Genomic DNA, 22,000 nt, shown 5'->3' with positions numbered 1-22,000 from the left:
AAAATTAAAAATTTGGCCAAGTGTGGTGATGCACACCTGTAATTCTAGCTACTCGGGAGGCTGAGGCAGGAGAATTTCTTGAACATGGGAGGTGGAGGTTGCAGTGAACCAAGATCACGACATTGCACTCCAGCCTAGGGGACAAGAGCAAAACTCTGTCTCAAAAAAAAGGTTATGTAAATACGATCTCTCTCACACACACACACAATACTGTAGTCACGTATTTTTGGACCATGGGTAACTGAAGATTGGACAGTGAAACTTTCAATAAGTGTTAACCACTGTGTAGGTGCCATGTAGGGTTTGTGGAGTCCCTAATGAGGGAAAAGGAGTCAGGCTGGCAGGACCAGGGAAAGCAAAGGAAAGTAGATAAGCTATAAGCTATAGGTTTGCTTTTCCTTATGGCCCAGGACATATGGTCCTCCTGCGCAAATAACATACATACTCACAAACTTCCTGCTTTTATCATCAAACACCTTGGCTGACAGAAGAGTGCAAATGAGCTGCCTGCTGCCTTAGCCTTATCAATCGGCCCAAGAACCACCCTATAAAATCCTCAGCAAGCCTTCGTTCCCTTGCAGTCAGCTCCTCTCCTGCTGATTCTGCTCATTTCGACCTTATGATGTATATCCTACTTTCTCTAATAAATCTGCCTTTCTTAACATACAACTCTCTTGGGAAATTCTTTTCTCCTAGCACCACTGGCACTGATAGGTGCCGCTCACCCACAATAGGTCTCACATATGGAAAAAAAAATACCGCAAGTTCTGACTATGTTTTCAGAAAAAATTGCAGGTTGTTCTTTAATCAGATTTCTGCTGTGCGCTTATCTGTTTCCTCTAAGAACAAGGGGGAAAGGAAGTGTTATTTCTGAAAAGGATATTTTTAATGGCCTCCAAGTTCACTGAGAAGCCATAGCACTTAACTTTCAACCTTCACTTCCTTTGCAGCCCCTTGCCTTTTAGCAAAGTCTCATAAGCGTGCATCTGCTGCCCTGTGCACAGAGACAGGGGCTGGGGGACAAGCACAGGAGGGCCTAAGGAGCTAAATCCCCAGCTGCCCTTGACCACCAAGAGGCTGTGTTTTAACAGCTAAATTAGGAGCTTCTGGGTTTTAATTAATAAAGCGGAAATTTTGCCGGCTCAATTCTGTAATCCCAGAACTTTGGGAGGCCAAGATGGGTGGATCACCTGAGGCCAGAAGTTTGAGACCAGCCTGGCCAACATGGTGAAACTGTGTCTCTACAAAAACAATACAAAAGTTAGCCAGATGTGGTGGCGCAGGCCTGTAATCCCAGCTACTTCGGAGGCTGAGGCACAAGAATCACTTGAACCGCGGAGGTGGAGACTGCAGTGAGCCAAGACTCTGTCTCAAAATAAATAAATAAATATAAATATCTTTCTGATTACACAAGAACACATGTTTACAATGGAAAATTTAAAAGTTAAACCAAAATCACCCCAAAGTCTTCTTGTGCCATTTCATAAAAGATGTAGAGGGATTACTCAGATGGTTGTGCCTTTTACTGTCTTGTCATCAAATTAAGAAAGACAGATAACCCTTCAAAAGTGATGTCACAGACAGCTAAGGGGCGGTAACTCAGCGGGGACCCGGGAGCCTCCCAGAGTGGGTTGCGTGGTGCTGGTTCTCTTCCCCTGTCAAGTTCAGTAACACATGGGACCCTGAATGTTCATCTTTCCACACTATTGATACAGCCCTTACCCTGGGGAAAGGGATTGATACCATGAAACCTGGATGGTTAGGCAATTCCACTTACCCCATTCCCTGTCCGCATCCCTGCCTCTAAGCAGACCCCAAGCAAGGATGTGGAGCAGGTGCCTCTCCCCAGGAACCGGACACAGGGCGGTGGCTGCCAGCTGCAGTGCAGAGGCCCTCTCTGTGGTGCTCGAAGCATCATATAACTGGATCCTGCCCCATCCTCGGAGCCCTTGTTCCAAGTCCTCTTGTCCCCAGTCTTTAAAAAATACCAAGAATGGGCTGGCCACAGTGGCTCACACCTGTAATCCAAGCACTTTGGGAGGCCCAGGTGGGAGGATCACGAGGTCAGGAGATCAAGAGCAGCCTGGCCAACATAGCAAAACCCCGTCTCTACTAAAAATGCAAAAATTAGCCAGGAGTAGTAGTGGGTGCCTGTAGTCACAGCTCGTTAGGAGGCTGAGGTAGAAGAATGGTTTGAACCCGGGAGATGGAGGTTGCAGTGAGCCGAGATCACACCACTGCGCAGCCTGGATGACACAGAGATACTCTGTCTCAAACGAAAAAAAAATGCTGTGCAGAGGATGGGGTATGAGGGACAAAACCAGCACAACCCAGCCCTTCTTGCCCCTGCTCCCACTCATCCCTGCTACGTCTCCTGCTGCTCCTGACTCCTATCTGTCACCCCAGCCTGGACACTAAGGGAAAGAGGAGCAGGAAGAGTGAGGGCACATTTGTGCCAGGTAAAGGAGGGGGATCAGGCTCCACTGTCTGAAAAAGAAGCCCTTCCTGGCTCCCTGGAACGCTGCGTGGCTCCTGCATTTGAGCCTGACCCGTCCATCTGCTCCTGCATGGCTGTGTGCGGGGATCACATTACCAGCAGTCAACACAAATGGCCCCAGAAATTTTAGCTTTCTTTTCTGTAACACTTGAGTGAAACAGAAAGGCACCTGGTGCTGACTCGTGAAGTCGAAGTCGCTGTACACTCTGTTGCTATAAATGGAACACTAATATCATTTGACATTTTCAGAAGTGGGCAGTATGTATGTGAATGGGTATGTGATCAACCAGTCCCCAGGGAAGCAGAAACACCCATGGGGCAGGAGACTACTGTCACCTTCGTCTGGTTCACCTGCTCCCCCTCTCCGTGCAGGCTTCCAGGGAGCTGGTGGCAGTTTTGGAACTGAGCTCCCTGCACCTCCTTGTAGCACCTCACATCACTCCCTTCTCTCCTGAGAAGTGGGATGAGACTCCACTACTGAGTAGAGAAGACAGAGAAGCACCATTTATCTCCTTGTGCCCAGGAAGAGTCACACCATCAAGTGAGGGCAGCTGTCTACACGCAGTGAAGTCGTGGGGTCCCCATGACTGTGGGGGGTGGGCAACATCTCCCCTGAGCCGGGGTGACTAAGTGGTCATCGCAGCCCCTCCTACCATAACCCAGACCCACAGACAGCAGCAATTTCAGATCCTAAGAACCATCTTCCATGCAGACATACAAACACACAGTGAATGTGGCATCCCACAGTTGTTCCCTTTATTTCTGAAGTGCCACCACCACACGGATAAGGCCACTTGGGTCGCAGGCACACTGTGGAGTGTCAGAGGACAGAGAGGAGAGGGGCTGTGCACAAAGACCACCCTGTCCTCACGGGGAGGAAAAGCGGCCGCAGAAGAGAATCCCATTGGTCTTGCTGTGCTGGATGAAGAAAAGGAAGGGGTGGTCAGCACAGAAGCGGGGGGTGAATCTGGCACACCGCAGCATCATGATGGCAGCTGTGGCAGCTGCGGCCTCTGTGCCTTCCTCATTGACCTCCACAAAGGATTTGTGCACGACCTTGGACAGAAACAGGTCTGTCTTGGACATCCCGGAGAAGTCTGCCTTGCCCACCTCGAAGGCATCGGTCATGCCCAGGTTGCGCAGGATGTGCTCCATGTCGTAGCTTTCCTCCAGTTTAAACCGTGGGAGAAACACTTCCACCTCCTCCTCATCCATCATGTCCAGCCTCGTCCATTCTACGAACTTCTCGTGAGTGATTTCTTTCTCCACCTAGAGGGAGACAGTGGAAGACTTTAAGACCTAGGGTGCTGCTGCCCAGCAGGGCCCCATGCGATGCTGTGATGCCGGACGCCGGCAGCAGCAGGGCCACGGTCCGCAGGGGTCTGTGTTAGAACGCAGCCACAGCAGACAGCCCCGAGTGATTCCCTCGCGAGCACACCTCACTCTCCGCTCAGTGGTTACCGTTCTCAAGTCGGTGCTCTCGTCCGGAAGCATGATGATCATATTCAGCTCCTGGCCAACATAGGGAAGCACCAGGATCTGGGTAAAAATTTCTCCTATATAGGTCTTCTTGAAAGTAGATTTCTTAAACATCATTTGCACAGGTTTCTCTTCATTCTACAAATAAAACAGATAAACGTGAAGTTGAAATGAGACCCCACTGACACATGGCACAAATTCATCAGAGCCGGCCACTCTCTGCAGGGAGAGATGCGGCTCACGTTTCTGCCCGGTTTCCAGAATATCCGGCAGTGCCTTCTCTGCCATCTTCATTACCGCAACCTCCAGAAACTGGGGTGCCTGGGTCCCAAACCCAAGGCGTCTTTCCTCTCGTTGGTTTCAGTCAGTCTCATGGCTTTAAACACAGTATCATAGCAAATTTACCTCCAGCCTGACCTCTGCCCTTCCTTGGGCTCCTGTACTTTACTGCCCACTTGACACCTATGTTTGGACATAAAAGAAATTTCCAATGCCACCTGTAATGTGGAGCTCCACGGGTCCTCCAAGTCGGCTTTGTCTACAACTCTGCCCACCTCAGCTGAGAGCAATGCCACCATCCAGTGGCCAAAAGCCCTGGAGTGCCCTTGACGCCTGTCTTTCTCTCGCACCCTGCGTCTGACTCAGTGGTAAATTATATTGGTTCTACCTTGTAAATATATAACCAAAATCTGACCTGTTCCTTCTGTCTCTGCTGCTACCAGCCTAGCCCTGGAATAACTGTGGTAATATGACTGTGATTGTTTCCGGCAGAGTGGCTAGAGGGACACAGTAGCACCTAAGTCAGATCACATTGTTCTTTGGCCGGTTACCCGTCCCTGGCTCCCCATCTACTCGGAGCGGAGCCGAAAGTTCCTAAAATGACCTGGAATTGTGATAAGAGCTCGTCCCCAGTTCCCTCTCCCTTTGTTTGTCTGCTACCGTCACAGGAGCCTCCTCACTGCACTGCCAGCAAACTCAGTTCATCTCATCTCTACGCAGTAAGCCTGTCCCCCAGAACCTGGAGCGCAAACCTCTGCCTCTTTTAGGTCCTTGCTCAAAAAATCACCTTGGCAGAAAAGGAGTCCATGATAGATCTTACCTGACACGACACCCCCACCCCAAACACAGCATCTTCCCTAAAGCTTTTATCATTCGTAAAACCACTCTTTTAACCATGTTAATTATCCGCAAGCATGTTGACTTAGAACCTCTGATATTGAATCTATCCTGATTAAATGTGAGGAGTTACAGGGAGTTACGGTTGGTTAGCTGCAATCGCCCTCTGAAAGCAGCCAATGCTACAAAGCGAGTGCCTTGTATGCCTCTGTAGCATTTACTACGGCCTAATACAGTCCTATTTTCTTATTTATGCTTGCTGTTGCTCCCCCAAGAAAACATAAGCTTCACCAGGGCAGGCATGCTTTGCTGGTTTTGTGCACAGCTGAAAAATACTTAGCACCATGCCTCATAGATAGAAGACACCAAGTCAGGCTGGGCACGATGGCTCATGCCTGTAATCCCACCACTTTGGGAAGCTAGGCAGACAGATCATCTGAGGTCAGAAGTTCAAGATCAACCTGGCCAACATGGTGAAACTCCATCTCTACTAAAAATACAAAAATTAACCAGGTGTGGTGGTGGGCACCTGTAATCCCAACTACTCAGGAGGTTTAGGTAGGAAAATCACTTGAACCCAGGAGGAAGAGGTTGCAGTGAGCCAAGACTGCACCACTGCACTCCAGCCTGGGAGACAGCACGAGACTCCATCTCCAATATAAAAACAAAAAGAGAGAGAGAGAGAGAGAGAGAGGGCACGCAGTCAATCTCTGCTGAATAAATGCCTAAACAAATTAAATGGAGGGCCAGGCATGGTGGCTCACACCTGTAATCCCAGCACTTTGGGAAGCCGAGGTGGGCAGATCACTTGAGGTTGGGAGTTTGAGACCAGCCTGACCAACATGGTGAAACCCCACCTTCAAAAACAAACAAACAAATGAATTAATGAGCTGGGATGCTGAAAAGCCCAGGCAACATTTATATATCTTACCAGCAAAAACTGCACTGGTCAGCAACCCCAGCCAGCCAATGAGAAAGACTGGAGGACAGGACCCACACCCCATCCAGCAGCCCTCGTCAGCGCCTGACTCTGAGCTGCTCCTGTGAGTTGAGGAAATACCCTGCCATAGGCAGTCAAAGATGCCGTCAGCTCCCCAGTCTCCAGTGCAGCACATTCTTCTGTGTTATATGGAATAAACAAAAGACGCTGGGGCGGCAGCTTTCCGCTTCCGTGTGGTCGAGACTCGCCTTGTCCGGCTGTCAGCCTTTGGCTGGAGCAGTCTCCAGTCTCCGGGGCCTCGGCTGCCCCACTCATTTCCTTGGCCAGCAGTAGGCATGTTTTTTCCATAACTGACCAGACAGGAACTGTTTTCGAGTTTGTGGCCACACGTACAGTCTCTGCCACAACTACTCAATTGTTGTTACAGGATGAAATAAGTAAGTAAATAAGCATGGCTGTGTTTCAATAAACCTTAAAAAAAAAAAAAACAGGTGGCAGGCTGGCTTTGCTGCAGGGTGAAGTTTGCTGACCTCTGCCTTCAGTAATTTCTCCCTGCAGCCCTTCAGGGTCCAAGCCTCCAATCTTGTAATATAAAAGATCTAACCTTGAATCAAAAGATCTAACCTGAATGATTCACTAAATACACAATTATGTAGACAAGTTCCATTTTATATAGAAATGAAATTAAAATGAGAATCTGTATCAACTCAAAATCTGTATCCTTGGAGGTACGCCCCCTCCCCAGGCTGGTGCACTCAATACTGCAGCCCCTTCCTCTGTTCTTCACTGCAGAGCTGAGCATGACAGGATTCCTCATCTCCGCAAACCCACAAGACATAGAGTTCTGGCCTACACCATACAGAAGGAAGCCTTCCCTTTCTGAAAGGCAGAACCACCCAGCGGAAGGTTTAGGCTCCCCTCCCCTCCCCTTGTTCCTCCCCCTCCCTGGTGCCTGGACTGCTGTGGCTAGCTGAGCCATCCTGTGACCATGAGGAAGAAGGCCATGTGCTGAGGAAGGCAGGGCTGGCAGTACCAGGCCAGCCCAGGTCTCACCTGCCTTCAGACCTCCTGGCAGGGGAGATGAGCCCCTATGAGTTAAACCCTGGTGAACCGGGATTTCTGTTACCTGTACTCAAACAAAGGTCTTGTATATCTTATTCATGATTAAATTTTAAAGAGAAAAATTATTTTGCCAGGGGATAACAGGACAGTTCATTTCAGAATAAAGCTTGAAAGAAAATAATTCTTTTTGAATTGTGAGGAGAAATAAATAATGAAAATAAATTTCCTGAGACACTGAAGGTTCAGGTTCAAGTTAGCCTGGAAGATCTAACTTATGGTCAATGATCAAGAATACGCTGGAATTAATCTATTCTGTCTACTTTGCCTATGTTCAAAAATCTCTATAGTCAAAGACAAACAAAACAAGAGAGAAGTAGATTCAGTGGGAGGAAGATAAAGGGCCGTCAGCAGATGACATCTTCCAAGCTGGAGGTGGTTAATCTTAGTGTCTCTTTACATGTTTGGTTTGCTCATTTTAAAACAAAAATATGTACTTATCCTTACTGTCAAGAGAGTACTATCACTCATTAGTTCAGCATTTCCTAAGCACCAGCTACAAGTCTGGCCCTCCTCAGACAGCTCTCCCTGCTCAGCCTCAATTCAGCAGCAGAGATGTTCCGACCCTGCTGTGTGGCACGGCGCGGTTGCGGCACGGAGGAGGCATGGCCCGGGGTTTCCGCCGCTGTAAAGGAGTGTGTAGGTCCTGTTGGGAATGAAGCTAGAGAAAAGGAGGAAATGTCCTCTAGATGATGGCACACCATATCTTGAGTCTGAACTTGAAGACCTTGACCGAGCCTGAGGGCTGCACCTTCAAACTTGCCCTGTAGGTGGCAGAGAGGATGCTCGGAGCCCAGGGGCACGGGGCCACCCGACTGACAGGAAGCAGGAGGGGCAGGGTCAGAAACGCCCATGGCTGCGGGCGCTGTGTGAACACGGGCGCTGCTCTGAGAGTCGCCTCTGCCACGGCTTACTCGCCTTGCTGACTTTAAACGGTCTCTCCTTGGTGTTCTCCTTGCGGAATTGTTTATCCCAGTTTCCTTTGAAGTAGATGGCATTCACCAGAACCAGCTTTGTCAGTGAATCCACTGTGCCCGGGGAGAGCAACTCAGCAATTTTACCTGAGAGGAAGAATTAAAGACGGCGTTAGATAGGGGCGGCTGCTGATCCCTGACACATCAGGAATTGGTGGGGCCTTCTGCTTCAGCAGTCAAGGGCACAGATAGAGACTTCCACTGTCCCCCCAGTAGAAAGGGATACGTGTCCTTTAAGCAAAGCAGCAAAAACTTCTGGTGAGAAAAACATCGTTATTTGAATAAAACACACAAGTGAACAAGTACATGTTAATTATGCAGGATAAGTTCATAACAGAGGAGATAGGAAGGAGTGGTGGGGGCCTATGACTTAAAGACAGAATTTAAAGGATTGTCAAAAAGATGGGCAGCCAAGAGATGTTCTTTACAAGCTTAAAGTACAGTTTAGGCCAGTAACAGTGGCTCACACCTATAATCCCAGCACTTTGGGAGGCTGAGGTGTGAGGATCACTTGAGGCCAGGAGTTGGAGTCCAGCCTGGGCAACACAGTGAGACCCTGCCTCTAAGGAAAAGAAAAAAAAATTGGCCAGGAGCAGTGGCTCACACCTGTAATCCCAGCACTTTAGGAGGCCAAGGTGTGTGGATCACAAGGTCAGGAGTTCAAGACCAGCCTGGCCAACAGGGTGAAACCCCATCTCTATTAAAACAACAAAAATTATCCATACGTGATGACACATGCCTGTAACACCAGCTACTCATGAGGCTAAGGCAGGAGAATCACTTGAACCCAGGTGGCGGAGGTTGCAGTGAGCTGAAATTGCTCCATTGCACTCCAGCCTTGGCAACAGAGCAAGACTCCATCTCAACAAATAAAATAAAGTTACCTGGACATGGTGATGCTACCTGCAGTCCCAGCTACTTGGGAGGCTGAATCAGGAGGACCACTTGAGCCAAGGAATTGAGGCTGCAGTGAGCTGTGATTGCCACTGCACTCCAGCTTGGGTGATAGAAGGACACCCTGTCTCTAACACAAAAAAAAGTTAAAATTAAGAACTACAGGTAGACCAGGGCATGATCCAGTGTCCCGCAGCAATGCATGAAAACCACAGACCACGAACTACTGAAGAGGGAGACGGCTTGAGATCCATGCTATGGATTTTTTATGTTATTTTTGAAAGGAAAGACTATATTCACATCAACCCTCTCCTCAAAATTAAAATGTGGACTGGTCCGGAAGAGATGTACCAAACACTGAAAAACATCAATCACAGGTACACTGAAGAGCGCAGGGAGAAGCCGCAGAGACCAGCACACACTGAGTGAGCACTTCCAAAACGTCAATTAATGGCAACTGGTTTCAGAAGCAGATTTTTAGAGTTTGCAGTTATTTAGAGAAAAAAACGTCATTCCTGTTTACAACTGACAGTTTTGTGAAGGAACTGGCAGTAAAATGGATTAAGATGCTATTACAAGCAGAATAACAATACTTTTTCACCTTCTGTCTTTTCAGCTACCCAGGTGTTTATATGTTTTCTGGACTTCTCTACGGCGCTGACAAAGTCAAGCTCCTCCATCTCCACTTGGTAGAATTTTTGGCAGGAATCTCTAAAAGACTAGGATAGACAGAGGGACATAACTACAAAAATGGTGAACACCAACGGCCTATTTCTTCATTGAACCAAATCAGAAAATCTATAATTGACATTTGTAATTTACAAATAAATATGAGGACTTAACCTAAAATCCAACTTCCTAGCTTTAGCTATATTTAATCCTAGCTTAAAAACTAAGTCGAGGTCAGGCTCTGTGGCTCACACCTGTAATCCCAGCGCTTTGGGAAGCCAAGGTGGGTGGATCACATGCGGTCAGGAGTTCGAGACCAGCCTGGCCAACATGGTGAAAGCCTGGCTCTACTGAAAATACAAAAATTAGCCAGGTGTAGTGGTGTACACCTGTAATCCCAGCTACTCGGGAGGCTGAGGCAGGAGAATCACTTGAACCCTGGAGGCAGGGGTTGCAGTGAGCCGAGATCACACCACTGCACAACAGCCTAGGTGACAGAGTGAGACTCTATCTCAAAAAGAAAAAGAAAAACTAAGTTGAGTCAGGCTCTGAATATCAAAAAAACTTCACCAACTGCTGGGTCCTTTAAGGGAGCAGTCACGCATCAAGGAGCTGCCTGACAAGATGTTGATAAGACAGTTGAAAAGCATAAAGTAGATCCAACATATCGGCAGGTGAAAAGAAACAAATTACAAAAGCCTACATATGGCATAATAGCATTCAGAGCCACAGGCTTCCTGCTGGACCACAGCCCCCACCACCTGGCCACCTTCATTTCTTTAGTGAGTAACAAGTATGACTTACTGAGAGGAAGTCACAGGACTTTTCCCCAAAGAGCCTGTTGGCCGTCCTAAGCAAGTACTGTGTGCCAGGCTTATTCACTTCGGTGAGAAGAGACTGGAAGCCCTGGTGGACGTCTCCGCCACCACCACTTTTATTTAAAGAAAGTACCTGAAATCAAAAACAGAATGAAAACACATCACGTCTGTATGCTCTGACTTCAGGAAATGGAGCAACCCCAAACAGCCTAACAACCGTGCAGACTCTGACTATTGCTTAAAAGATCCATCCGATTAAAGGCCAGAAGGGTCTTGAAAGCCCCTCCCTGTACCCTGTCAGTGCTGGCATGAGCTTCAGTGCCCTCCACAAACCCAGACTTCTGATGCTCAGTACTTGGAGTTTGGTGGCAAACAAGGGTGTGAACCAGATCTCCTGTCTGTGTAAATTCGGGGGGCTCCTGATGTCAGAAGGGCAGGGTCCCTCCTGCCTGTGGGTCTGGGCTGGCCCTGTCACTGGCTCTAACTAATGATAGAGTAGGTAGAATTCCGTAGAAGTCATGCTGCTCGAGGACTAGGTCCTTTTTAAAAGGCCGCAGCTGCCACGTTCACTCTCTGGTACCCTGGCCACCATGATGGAAGGAAGTCCAAGCTATCCTGCTGAAGGCCACATGGAAAGCCCTGAAGGAAGTGCCACCACCTGTGGGGAGAGTTGCTTGAAGAATCAAGGCCTCAGGTGTGAGAGAGGCCTTCTGGAACTTTCCAGGCCAAATGTCCACTGAAACAGCTGCATGAGTGACCCGCACTGCTTCCTGGGAGCAGGTCTGCCTGGTCAGGCCACAGAATCTGAGGAATAATCGATCACTGTGATTTCCAGCCACTAAGTTTGGGTTGGTTTGTTTTGTGGCAATAGATGACATGCGTAGCCATCCCGAAGTGGAGTTCTGCCATGACCAAAACCCAACACATGTGACCCTGGCCTTGGCCCCAGGCAGCTGGCAGAGACTGGATGGACAGGATGAAATGACTCCTGGGGGCTGGAGAAAGGTGGCTGTGTGTATAGAAGCTGAAGAAATGGACAGAAAGTCCCTGCAGTGACAGGGAGGATGGTGTCTCTCCCCGTGAACTCCTGCATCTGGCTAAGGGCTCCAAGGGGAACACGGCTTCTTTTTGCTGCCTAGGATATCACACAGGAAGAAGGAACTGTTCCATTTGCAAGCAGAATTTAAAGGAACTATTTCCAACTCAGTATGTGCTGGGTGGAGAATAAAAATGTTTCTTCTTCCCAGCCTCCCCAGCTAGCAAAAGATTCTAAAAGAAATGGTCCCTGAGCAAAGATCAAATCCCAGACACTGGCCTCAAGGGTGAGGTCAAAATCCACTTGTTAAACCTTAGAAGATACAGGAGCACCTTACTCTCTGGCAGGCTCTCCCACGGCACCCTGACTCCCAACCCAACACAGAGCACTCAGGTGGTGGGGGAGGACAGTGGGGGGGGTGGCTTTTGTCCAGGGAAGCAGATTTTAAGTTGATAGAAATCCCACAGTGATTTTCAGGCACTTGTAACAGCCTGAACTAAAAGGGAGAGACAGCTCAAAGTGCAGGGAGGCCTCTGGGCACCCACGTTCTACAGGTGGGAGGTAGGCTGGGAGCACAGCAAGCATGGGCCATTTCTTACAGAACAGGAAAGGAGCTGCTGAGAGTGACACCGGGACACAGAGGCAGAGCACGGCCAGGGCAGCCACGGACAAGGGACAATTCTGGAAAGCTGCAGTGGAGGCTCATCAAGGAACGCCCTTCACCCAGGGCTGAGGGGTGGACAACATGCACCTGGCTGGGCTTGGGAATTGCCACTGTTCAGTGATGCCCATGGGCCTCCCACGCCTCCTCTGCTGGGCTGGATGTGTCCCCCAAAATTTACACACTGAAGTCCCAACTCCAGTGTCTCAGAATGGAACTGTATTTGGAGAGAGGGCCTGTACAGGGGTGATTAAGGTATCATGAGGCCATTAGGTTGGGCTTTAATCCATTAGGACTTGTGTCCTTATAAAAAGAGGAGGACCGGGCGTGGTGGCTCATGCCTGTAATCCCAGCACTTTGGGAGACTGAGGCAGGTGGATCACAAGGTCAAGAGATCGAGACCATCCTGGCCAACATGGTGAAACCCCGTCTCTACTAAAAATACAAAAATTAGCCGGGCATCGTGGCACGTACCTGCGGCCTCAGCTACTCGGGAGGCTGAGGCACAAGAATAGCTTGAACCCAGGAGGCGGAGGTTGCAGTGAGCCAAGATTGCACCACTATACTCCAGCCTGGCAACAGAGCAAGACTCTGTCTCAAAGAAAAAATAAAATAAAATAAATAAAAATAAATAAACAAATAAATAGGAGGAGATGAGGCCAGGTGTAGTGGCTCATGCCTATAATCCCAGCACTCTGGGAGGCCGAGGCGGGCAGATCATAAGGTCAGGAGTTCAAGACCAGCCTGAACAACATGGTGAAACCCTGTCTCTACTAAAAATACAAAAATTAGCTGGGTGTGGTAGCGAGGGCCTGTAGTCCCAGCTACTCGGTAGGCTGAGTCAGAGAGTTGCTTGAACCTGGAAGGCGGAGGTTGCAGTGAACTGAGATCATGCCATTATACTCCATCCTAGGCGACAGAGTGAGACTCCATCTCAAAAAATAAAAATAAGAGATGGGGACACAGATACACACAGATGATGACCATGTGGGGACACAGGGAGAAAACAGCGTCTACAAGCCGAGGAGAGAGGCTGCAGGAGAACCCGACCCTGCCCACATCTGGCTCTTGGACTTCCTGGGAACCATGAAGTCCAGAGGGCAGACCACAGCAGCCATGGGTGGCCCCACCCAGCCACGTCTCCAGTGTGCACACCCTTGCTCAGCCCCTTTCAGGTGTGGAGGTGTGCCTGCCGTTAGCAGTGAAGCCTTGGCAGGCAGGACACACGTGGAGGCTTGATAGGCACTTGCTTCAAGCCTGTCTTCTGGGAGCACTTCCTCTCAGAACCCAGCAGACTGACCTTTGGGAGCCCAGGCACACCTTGAAGGAGGCCTATAGAGGGCCCCAGTGGAGAAGGCCACAAGGAAGATGCCTCAGCACCCTGCTGAGCCCCTGCTGAAGCGGCCCCACAAGGGACGCAGCCAGCACCAAGTGGAGCAGAAGCAGCCCTCCATCCACTCAGATTCAACAACCAGGAAAGCTGCTAAGCTGGGAATGCCAGATACGCAACAACAAAGAACTGGGACACTACTGAAAACATGTTCAGCTGACAGATGCTGTTCTAAGAAGGTTTTACATCTAAATGAGAAAATGAAGACTCCCGACAATCAAAAGGTAGGTGACGGTACCCAAAGATCATCACAGGACTCAACCTGAACCTTGTGACTTTACAACCATCTACAAACTCATGAACAGGCTAAGCCATGTGATGATGAAATCATTCATTCCTCTGAATCCAGCGCCACCTCTCCAGCCCGACAGGTCAGGGTGCTCCGGCATGGGTGGCGTCCCTTTCCCTGTCAACTCTCCACCCACACCCTGCGATCTGCACAGTTATCCGTCTAGAGCAATCCCTGTGGGATCTGGAATTCGCAGGACCAGCTCACTTAGCAGTTCACAGCGTCGGCGGCTGTCCTGAAGCCGTACCTGGGCCATCTGAGCAGCGGTGTTTCCCTGTGCTCCCATGTAGACCATGGCCAGGGCAGAGGCCATGCTCAAGGGTGAGAAAAACACATTCTTCGAGTTGCCTTCACCCAGCGTTTTCAAAAGGTTTAAAGCAAAAGTGCCATTTGCTTCTGCGAGACGATCCATAACGGCAGACCTGGAACAAGATTTAAAATCAGTATCCTGTAAGCACAGCTTGCACACAACCGCACTTCACTCCTTACCACTGACACTGTGGCTCAGTGAGCAAGCAGGGACACACACAGAACTCTGCGTGTGTCTTTTTGGGACTCTCCTAATTATTTTGTGTGTTTCTAACGTTAAGTATGGAAACCGAAAGAGTTCTACCTGTAACGCAGTCCTGCTTTGTGAGGATTCCTTCCTGCACGCCAGCCCGCCAGAGGAGAAAGTGTGGGAGGAGGCACCCTTTCCTAGAGTCACTTCCTTAGGGCGGAGTTACAGAAGGGGTGTTGGCTTTTGCTTCTATGTGTGTATTCTTTGGTGCGTTTTGTGGGCTTAAATGTACTGTGTTTTAATTTGAAAAGTATTCAAGATGATAAATTCATTGACAGTTACACAAGAAAAGATGGCCAAATGTTTTTATAATGAGAGAGAACCCATTTCAGGGTAGGGAGAGCCTTAATATAAAAGATGATACATCAAGCCACATACAAAGATGTGGGAAAGCCTTTCAAATGCCTTTTGACCCTCGGATCTCCTTCTATGGAATCCCTGCAGGTGGCAAAACCCCAATCTGGGATCACGCTTCCCCAAGTGTGCTGCCACAAGCTAGGCCTTCCTGCTGCCACAAGCTAGGCCTTCCTGCTCCTGAACGCACAGAGCACTCAGGACACCACCTTGTCTCCCGGGCTGTGGTTGTCTGCCCATCTCCACCTTTAGAGACAGGCTCTGGGGTAGGGTCAGGCTGCACACGTCTCCAGTCCTGGCGTGCAGGGTGTATGGCAGCCCCAGCGGGGTCCAGAGCAGGAATACAGCTGGATAGTCGGGGCAGGGGAACTGGGGTGTCTTCAGACCAGCTGGAATCACAGAATCATGTTAAAGCGCACCAAGCCTTTAGAGAGACAGACCATCAACATCCCACTGCACTACAGGGAAGGTGAAGTTCACAGAAGTGAAGCTAAGAAGCAGCCACCCTGGAAATGCAGGCTGATGCCCTGTCTGGTCCACTGCTCAAGAAGAAGAATCTGCAGAATCAGGCGAGAGGACAGGGGCAGGTCAGGGCCCCACTAGAAGGCAGCCTGGGGAGGAGGGGATGCGGGGATGCGGGGATTCAGGGTCTGCCTGCTCTGACACACTTCACAAATGTTTACCAGTGAATTTGGCCTAGTCGGAGAATGCCAGCATTCTAAGCCAGTCCAGTGACTCACTTGAGGAGCGGGTGGGAACCCGCAGAACAAGGAAGGGGAGAAGCAGGAGCAGATATTTCCTGGAGCAGATGGGAGAGGTTAGGAGGTGCCTACTGAAGGCCCTCTGAAGAGACGCTGAATTAACCCGTTCTCTACCGTGCATGCCTTTACATTCGGGGTTGGCTGAACGAGTGCCCCAAAGATACCCGGGTCCTAATCCCTGGGACCTGTGAATGCTCCCTTACATGGCAAAAGGGACAGTGCAGCGTGATTCAATTCAGGCTCTTAAGATGGAAGATTATCCTGGATTGTTCAAGTTGACTCTACATGTAATCACAGGTATCCTTCTAAGAGGAAGGCCCATGGAGATCTCATGGGAAAAAGCAATGCAAAGATAAAGCAAAATGCCCCTCCACTGACTTTGACAATGAAGCCAGGGAACGCAAGGACTGCAGCTGCAGTAGCTGGAACAGCAAAGAGGAGCCTCCGGAGGAGTCTGGCCCCATGGAACCCATTTTCAACCTCCAACCTCAGAACTATAAGACAATCAACACGTGCTGTTTAGCCACAAATCCATAGGCATCTATTACAGCAGCCACAGGAAACCAAGACAATAACTAATACACCTGGTTTGCTGTCCTTGTTTAAACATTTTGTTTTCAAATTCTTTTTATTTTCTTATTTTTTGAAACAGAATCTCGCTTTGTCCCCAGGCTCCAGGTTGGAGTGCAGTGACACAATCTCGGCTCACTGCAACCTCCGCCTCCCAGGTTCAAGCAATTCTCCTGCTTCAGCCTCCCAGGTAGCTGGGACTACAGGCATGCGCCACCATGCCCAGCTAATTTTTTTGTATTTTTAGTAGAGATGGGGTTTCACCATGTTGGCCAGGATGGTCTCAATCTCTTGACCTCATGATCCACCCGCCTCGGCCTCCCAAAGTGCTGGGATAACATGCTTGAGCCACCGCGCCCGGCCCAAATTCTTCTTTATTCATTATGGAGAACACTTGGGGCACTTGCCAAGCCTTTCCGAACATATTTTAAGATTACTCATTTCTAATTAAGGGACAACAGAATGTACATATTACCAAAATTCTTCTGGATATAAGGGAGTCTTTGATGACAAATAACTCCAGGATGCTGCGGAGCCTTGGGAACATCAATAGAAACAAAAGTAGCCATTACACGGAACTGAAGCAAAATTGGGTCTATTTTTGGTTCTTTGGATTCTAGATCACAAGAGCTGCCCTCTTATCAACTTGAGAAACAATTGGTAAAACAGGGAAACTCCTAGGTTAAGAATAAGAAAAGAGGAGGTGCCCCAGAGCAAGAAGCACAGCCTGTGAGGCTTGCGTGTCAGGACTCAAAGCCAGCGGACACTCTGACACATGGGGTGTCTGACACTTGGTGTGGGGACATAACTTCTGACTTTGTCCCCAAGAAGCCTCAGCCCATGTGGAGATGGCTCCTCCATGAACCAAAAATAATAATAAAAAAAGACAGAAATAGGCTGGGCATGGTGGTTCACGCCTGTAATCCCAGCACTTTGGGAGGCCGAGGTGGGCAGATCATCTGAGGTCAGGAGTTCAAGACCAGCCTGGCCAACATGGTAAAACCCCGTCTCTACTAAAAACACAAAAATGAGTCAGGTGTGGTGGCACGTGCCTATAGTCCCAGCTACTCAAGAGGCTGAGGCAGCAGAATCACTTGAAACCAGGAGGCAGAGAATCAGTGAGCCGACATCTCGCCACTGCACTCCAGCCTGGGTAACAACAGTGAAACTCCGCCTCAAAAAAAGAAAAAAACAGAGGTAAGTATAAGGTCAGCTGGCCAGGGAAAAGTCCCACATGCTTCCCCAACCCCATCCAAGACTATTCTACCATCAATACACATTTTCCCCTCAAATGCGGAAGGACTCTTAAACTTTTTTATTTATTTATTTTTCCATAGAGACAAGGTTCTTGCCATCTTGCCCAGGCTGCTCTCGAACTCCTGGCCTCAAGTGATCTTCCTGCTTCAGCCTCCCAAAGAGCTGAGATTACAGCCAGGCACCACCACGCCAGCCTGAAGACTTTTAATTCAAACGGAAATGCCAACCTAAGAAAGGCCAATAATCAAACACTCTGTCTCTGGCAATATCCCTGAGAATCTGTTTCAGGCACTGACCTTTATATCAATAACTTCAACAAGGCAAAGCCACCCTTGTCTGAAGGCACACCCACTGGGGAGGGGGCTGTCTGGCCAGCCCAGGGTACACCATCTGGGGCAGAAGAGAAGTCAGTGTACATGGGTTTCACTGTGTCAGGGGGTTTAATTTGAAACAGTGAACTGGAGAAACCAAACCCGGGTATTCAGAGGAGATGGTGTGAGTCGGGAGCGAGACAGGGTTTCCAGTCCTGGCTCTGGTGCCCTGGGCAAATCATTTGACTTCTGCTATCAGTTCCTTCCCATATGAGGAAAAGCATGTTCCAGATAATCTGGGTTCCGTTCCATCTCTAACATTCAATCATTCTTAATACCAAATGCAGAAAGAAGAGCAAAAACGTAGCTCGATTTTCAAAGCCCACAAAGAGGCCAGTAATGATATTCCAGTTCTTAGCTGAAAACACTGCTGACACGTGAAAGGTAAAATTATATCTATGCCTTACATAAAAATTGCTGAGCAAAAAAGAAACAATAAATCAAGGATGCCCTAGAGATTTAGTTTGCTTAGCAGAAACGATGTTAATCATTAAATAACTGAATACCCTACTCCTGATAAACTCCCTTACGTCAAACAGCAAGTGATACTTCCTATGCTTCCTTAACAAGGTAAGAATTACCTATCTGGCTGGCAGCAGCAGCCCACGCCTGTAATCCCAGTACTTTGAGAGGCCAAGGCAGATGGAAATGAGGTCAGGAGTTCGAGGCCAGCCTGGCCAATGTAGTGAAACTCTGTCTTTACTAAAAATGCAAAAATTAGCTGGAGTTGGTGGCAGGCACCTGTAAGTCCAGTTCCTCGGGAGCCTGAGGTAGGAGAATTGCTTGAACCCAGGAAACAGAGGTTGCAGTGAGCCGAGATCGTGCCACTACACTCCAGCCTGAGCGACAGAGAGAGAGACTCTGCCTCAAAAAAAAGAAAAAAAATTGCCTACTTCAGCAGCCACCAGCACGGCTGATGATAAAACATGAGTCCCTCAATTCCCCAAACAGGAACAAGATAAAAATATCTGTCATCCCATCTTTGTGTAACTTTGTTCTGATAGTTCTAGCAAAGGCAAATACAACTCATGAAACATAATGAGAAAAGAGACAGTCAGAACGGAGACAAAATGAGCGTAGTTAGCAAACAATTTGATGGTCTACCTGAAAAACAGCCAGAATGAATAGAATACTCTTAAAACTGAAAAATAATGGAGTAAACTGTGCTACAAAAAAAAAAAAAAGGAAAAACAGACCCCAGTAGAAACATGTGCAAAGGACATGAACAGATTTACCCCCCAAAAAAGAAAGACAATAGCTAATCATTATATTTAAAAGTTTCAACTTCAGAAAAAAATATCACTTTTTTGACATATACTAGATGCTAGGTCCGCATTGAAAGACCCTTACCCTATGAGATAGCTGCTGAGAACACCTAGGTTTTATAAGCAAAGAAATCGAGCCTTAGCTCTTTATATCTTGTCCCAGAGGACCCATGGCTACAAGTGGCAAAGTGAGGTCTGGAAGCCAGGACTTCACGGCTCTGCAATTCACTCTCTTCATCACAATGGTGCACAGCCTTCTCGGAAAGCAATGGTGTACATTAAAGACACCTTTTCAAACCATGAACCTTGCAATTACAAAAACCATTCATGGCAATACTAACAAAGACGAGCAATCCTTCTCATATCATGCAATAAGGAGACACCAGGAACAGGGCTTGGCCCATATGCACTTCTGTATTTTCCATACCTACCCCATGCCATCACACCTGCCCTCTGTGAGACCATGCACACCAGGGAAGAAAACAAGATAAGCCACATTCCACCCCAAATCTTACCCAAGGGAGTTAACCCTGATGCCCACATGCACACAGCACCAGGAGAATGATGATCCTGCCCTCTTGCCTCATTCTGTTACTAAAATCCTCTCCCCAAGGGCTCATCTGCCATGCCCAGATCATGACAAGTCTGTGCTAACATGATGTTTCACGGTGCCTGCCACTAGCATGTGTAAGGCCACTGACACACCTCATAACTATTCATGTCACCCTAAAAACCAGGAACCGCCTGTCCTGAGGGCCAGCCCGGGAACTCTTGCCCCTGTGCTGCCACCCTCCTGCTCCAGCATAAGCCCAATAAAGCCTTGTCTTGGAAACTTTCTCTGCCTCGTGTCAATTTCCATTGCATGAGAGCCTCAGAACCCATGATCAGTAACAATACTATAAACTGGTACACCAATATTTCCTGAGTGTAATTTATAATTATGTAAAAAATAAAAGTAAAATATAATAAAATGAAGGAAGAAAAGAAAATGTCATGAAAACATTCATACTATCTGAATTAAAAATTCTACTTCTAGGAGTTTCACTGAAGGTAAAACTCACAGGTTTTGTACATAATGAAACATTATGCACAAAAATAACTATTGAAGTACTTCATATGCTACAGAAAAATAAAACATCCTTAAAAGTCCAACAACAAAGAACCAGTTACACTCTGTCATACCTGTGATGGGATATAAATAGGGCTAATAATAAAAATCATAGTAATGACATGGTAATATACAAGATTATATAGAAAAAAAGATATAAAACTATAAATACAATTTAACCTTATCCGTATAAATTAAGAAGACAGGTAAGTGTAGGCATGATTTATAGACAGAATAGAAGGAAATACTATATGCCACGTTTCTGAGTAAGGGTAATTTTTATGTTTTTGTATTTCTCTGAATTTTCACATTTCTATAGCATATAATTTATGGAGGGCATTGGTTAACTCTTTTTATGAAATTGCTATATATACATTCATTTTAAAAATCAAGTAGTGCTGACAGGGCACAGTGGCTCATGACTGTAATCCCAGCACTTTGGGAGGCCAAGGCAGGTGGATCATAAGGTTAGGAGATCAAGACCATCCTGGCCAACACGGAGAAACCCCATCTCTACTAAAAATACAAAAAATTAGCCAAGTGTGGTGGCACATGCCTGTAATCCCAGCTACTTGGGAGGCTGAGGCCGGAGAACTGCTTGAACCTGGGAGGCAGAGATTGCAGTGAGCTGAGATCATGCCATTGTACTCCAGCCTGGGCAACAGAGTGAGACTCTGTCTCAAAAAAAAAAAAAAAAAAAAAATCAGGGAATGCTAAAAGAGATGTTACAAAAGACAACAAGCTCCTTCCCAGCCCTCCCAACTCCCCAGAAGCAATCACTTGCAAACCCTTTGCTCCTTCTTCTTGTATATACCACCATATTTCTATGTGATATGTGCATACTACTATTTTTGACCTAATGATTTTATTATTATTATTATTATTATTGAGATGGAATTTTGCTCTTGTTGCCTAGGCTGGAGTGCAAATGGTGCAATCTTGGCTCACTGCAACCTCCACCTCCTGGGTTCAAGAGATTCTTCCAGGTTCAAGAGATTCTCCTAACCTCCAATCCCTGAGTAGCTGGGATTACAGGCATGCACCACCATGACCGGCTAATTTTTTGTATTTTTAGTAGAGATGGAGTTTCACTGTGTTGGCCAGGCTGGTCTCAAACTCCTGACCTCAGGCAATCCACCCACCTCAGCCTTCCAAAGTGCTGGGATTATAGGCATGAGCCACCATGCCCGGCCCTATTTTATTATTGTTAATTTTGTGTATATTTGTTTATGTTTATTATGGTAGCAGTCTTACTCAGCTGCCCAGGCTGGAATGTAGTTGCATGATCATGGCTCACTGCAGCCTGGCACTCCTGGCCTCAAGCAATCCTCTAGCATCAGCCTCCTAAAGTGCTGGAACTACAGGCACCTGGCTAAATTCTAGAATTATCTATTGCCTTCCTAATCTAGAGGCTGAGGACCCAGCCCCTATCCACAGATTTGCTTTATTATCACTAAATAGCATTTGATGCTAAACCAGGTGGTGGGATGGAAACCCATTTCCCTTTACATTTAATGCAGATTTGCCTTATAATTAATAGTGCCTTTTCCTGCTTTCCTTAGTTTTCTATGTACCTGTAGCAAATTTTCCCCAAATGGTCTACAAGTCAAACCCTTTCAGTAATTTTGTCATATGCCTGGACACAAGGAATAATCTACCAGCTGCATTTTCCTCTCCCACGGTCTGTCACCACGCTGCTGAGCATGGGAGACTTTCATGCCAAAGAGAAATTTTCATAGACAGGGTACAAGTTTCCCTACTATAATACATGGCCAATTTACAATTTGGCAGGCTGGTCAAACTAATTTTTTTCCTCAAACACAGCACATTGCTGACAGGACAATGACATTATTTTTTCTTATTTATTTAAGTG

The 22,000-nt window shown here is 47.6% G+C and overlaps 1 protein-coding gene across 10 annotated transcripts in view; it reads right to left on the bottom strand.

Moving 5' to 3' along the window:
- Window positions 1–3,229: 3,229 nt before the first annotated feature.
- Window positions 3,230–22,000, bottom strand: part of LOC128928155 (serpin B6) — a 44,004-nt gene continuing 25,233 nt past the window's right edge. For 8 of the 10 annotated variants that reach the window (XM_078368911.1, XM_054253831.2, XM_054253827.2 and 5 more), the window contains 6 exons: window positions 14,130–14,304; window positions 10,493–10,639; window positions 9,621–9,738; window positions 8,070–8,212; window positions 3,959–4,114; window positions 3,230–3,766 (listed from right to left, as the gene is read on the bottom strand). In XM_078368911.1, the coding sequence (XP_078225037.1) occupies window positions 3,365–3,766; window positions 3,959–4,114; window positions 8,070–8,212; window positions 9,621–9,738; window positions 10,493–10,639; window positions 14,130–14,294 (1,131 nt within the window). In that variant the 5' untranslated portion in view covers window positions 14,295–14,304 and the 3' untranslated portion in view covers window positions 3,230–3,364. Of the gene's footprint in view, window positions 3,767–3,958; window positions 4,115–8,069; window positions 8,213–9,620; window positions 9,739–10,492; window positions 10,640–14,129; window positions 14,305–14,495; window positions 14,559–17,178; window positions 17,301–22,000 lie in introns of those variants that run through there. The other 2 variants (XM_078368909.1, XM_054253829.2) reach the window with 2 other exon arrangements.

This window comes from Callithrix jacchus, chromosome 4 (genome assembly GCF_049354715.1).
Source record: "Callithrix jacchus isolate 240 chromosome 4, calJac240_pri, whole genome shotgun sequence".
NCBI lineage: Eukaryota > Metazoa > Chordata > Mammalia > Primates > Cebidae > Callithrix > Callithrix jacchus.
Note: the sequence above shows the minus strand (reverse complement) of the source record. Positions and strands in the feature narration are given on the sequence as shown.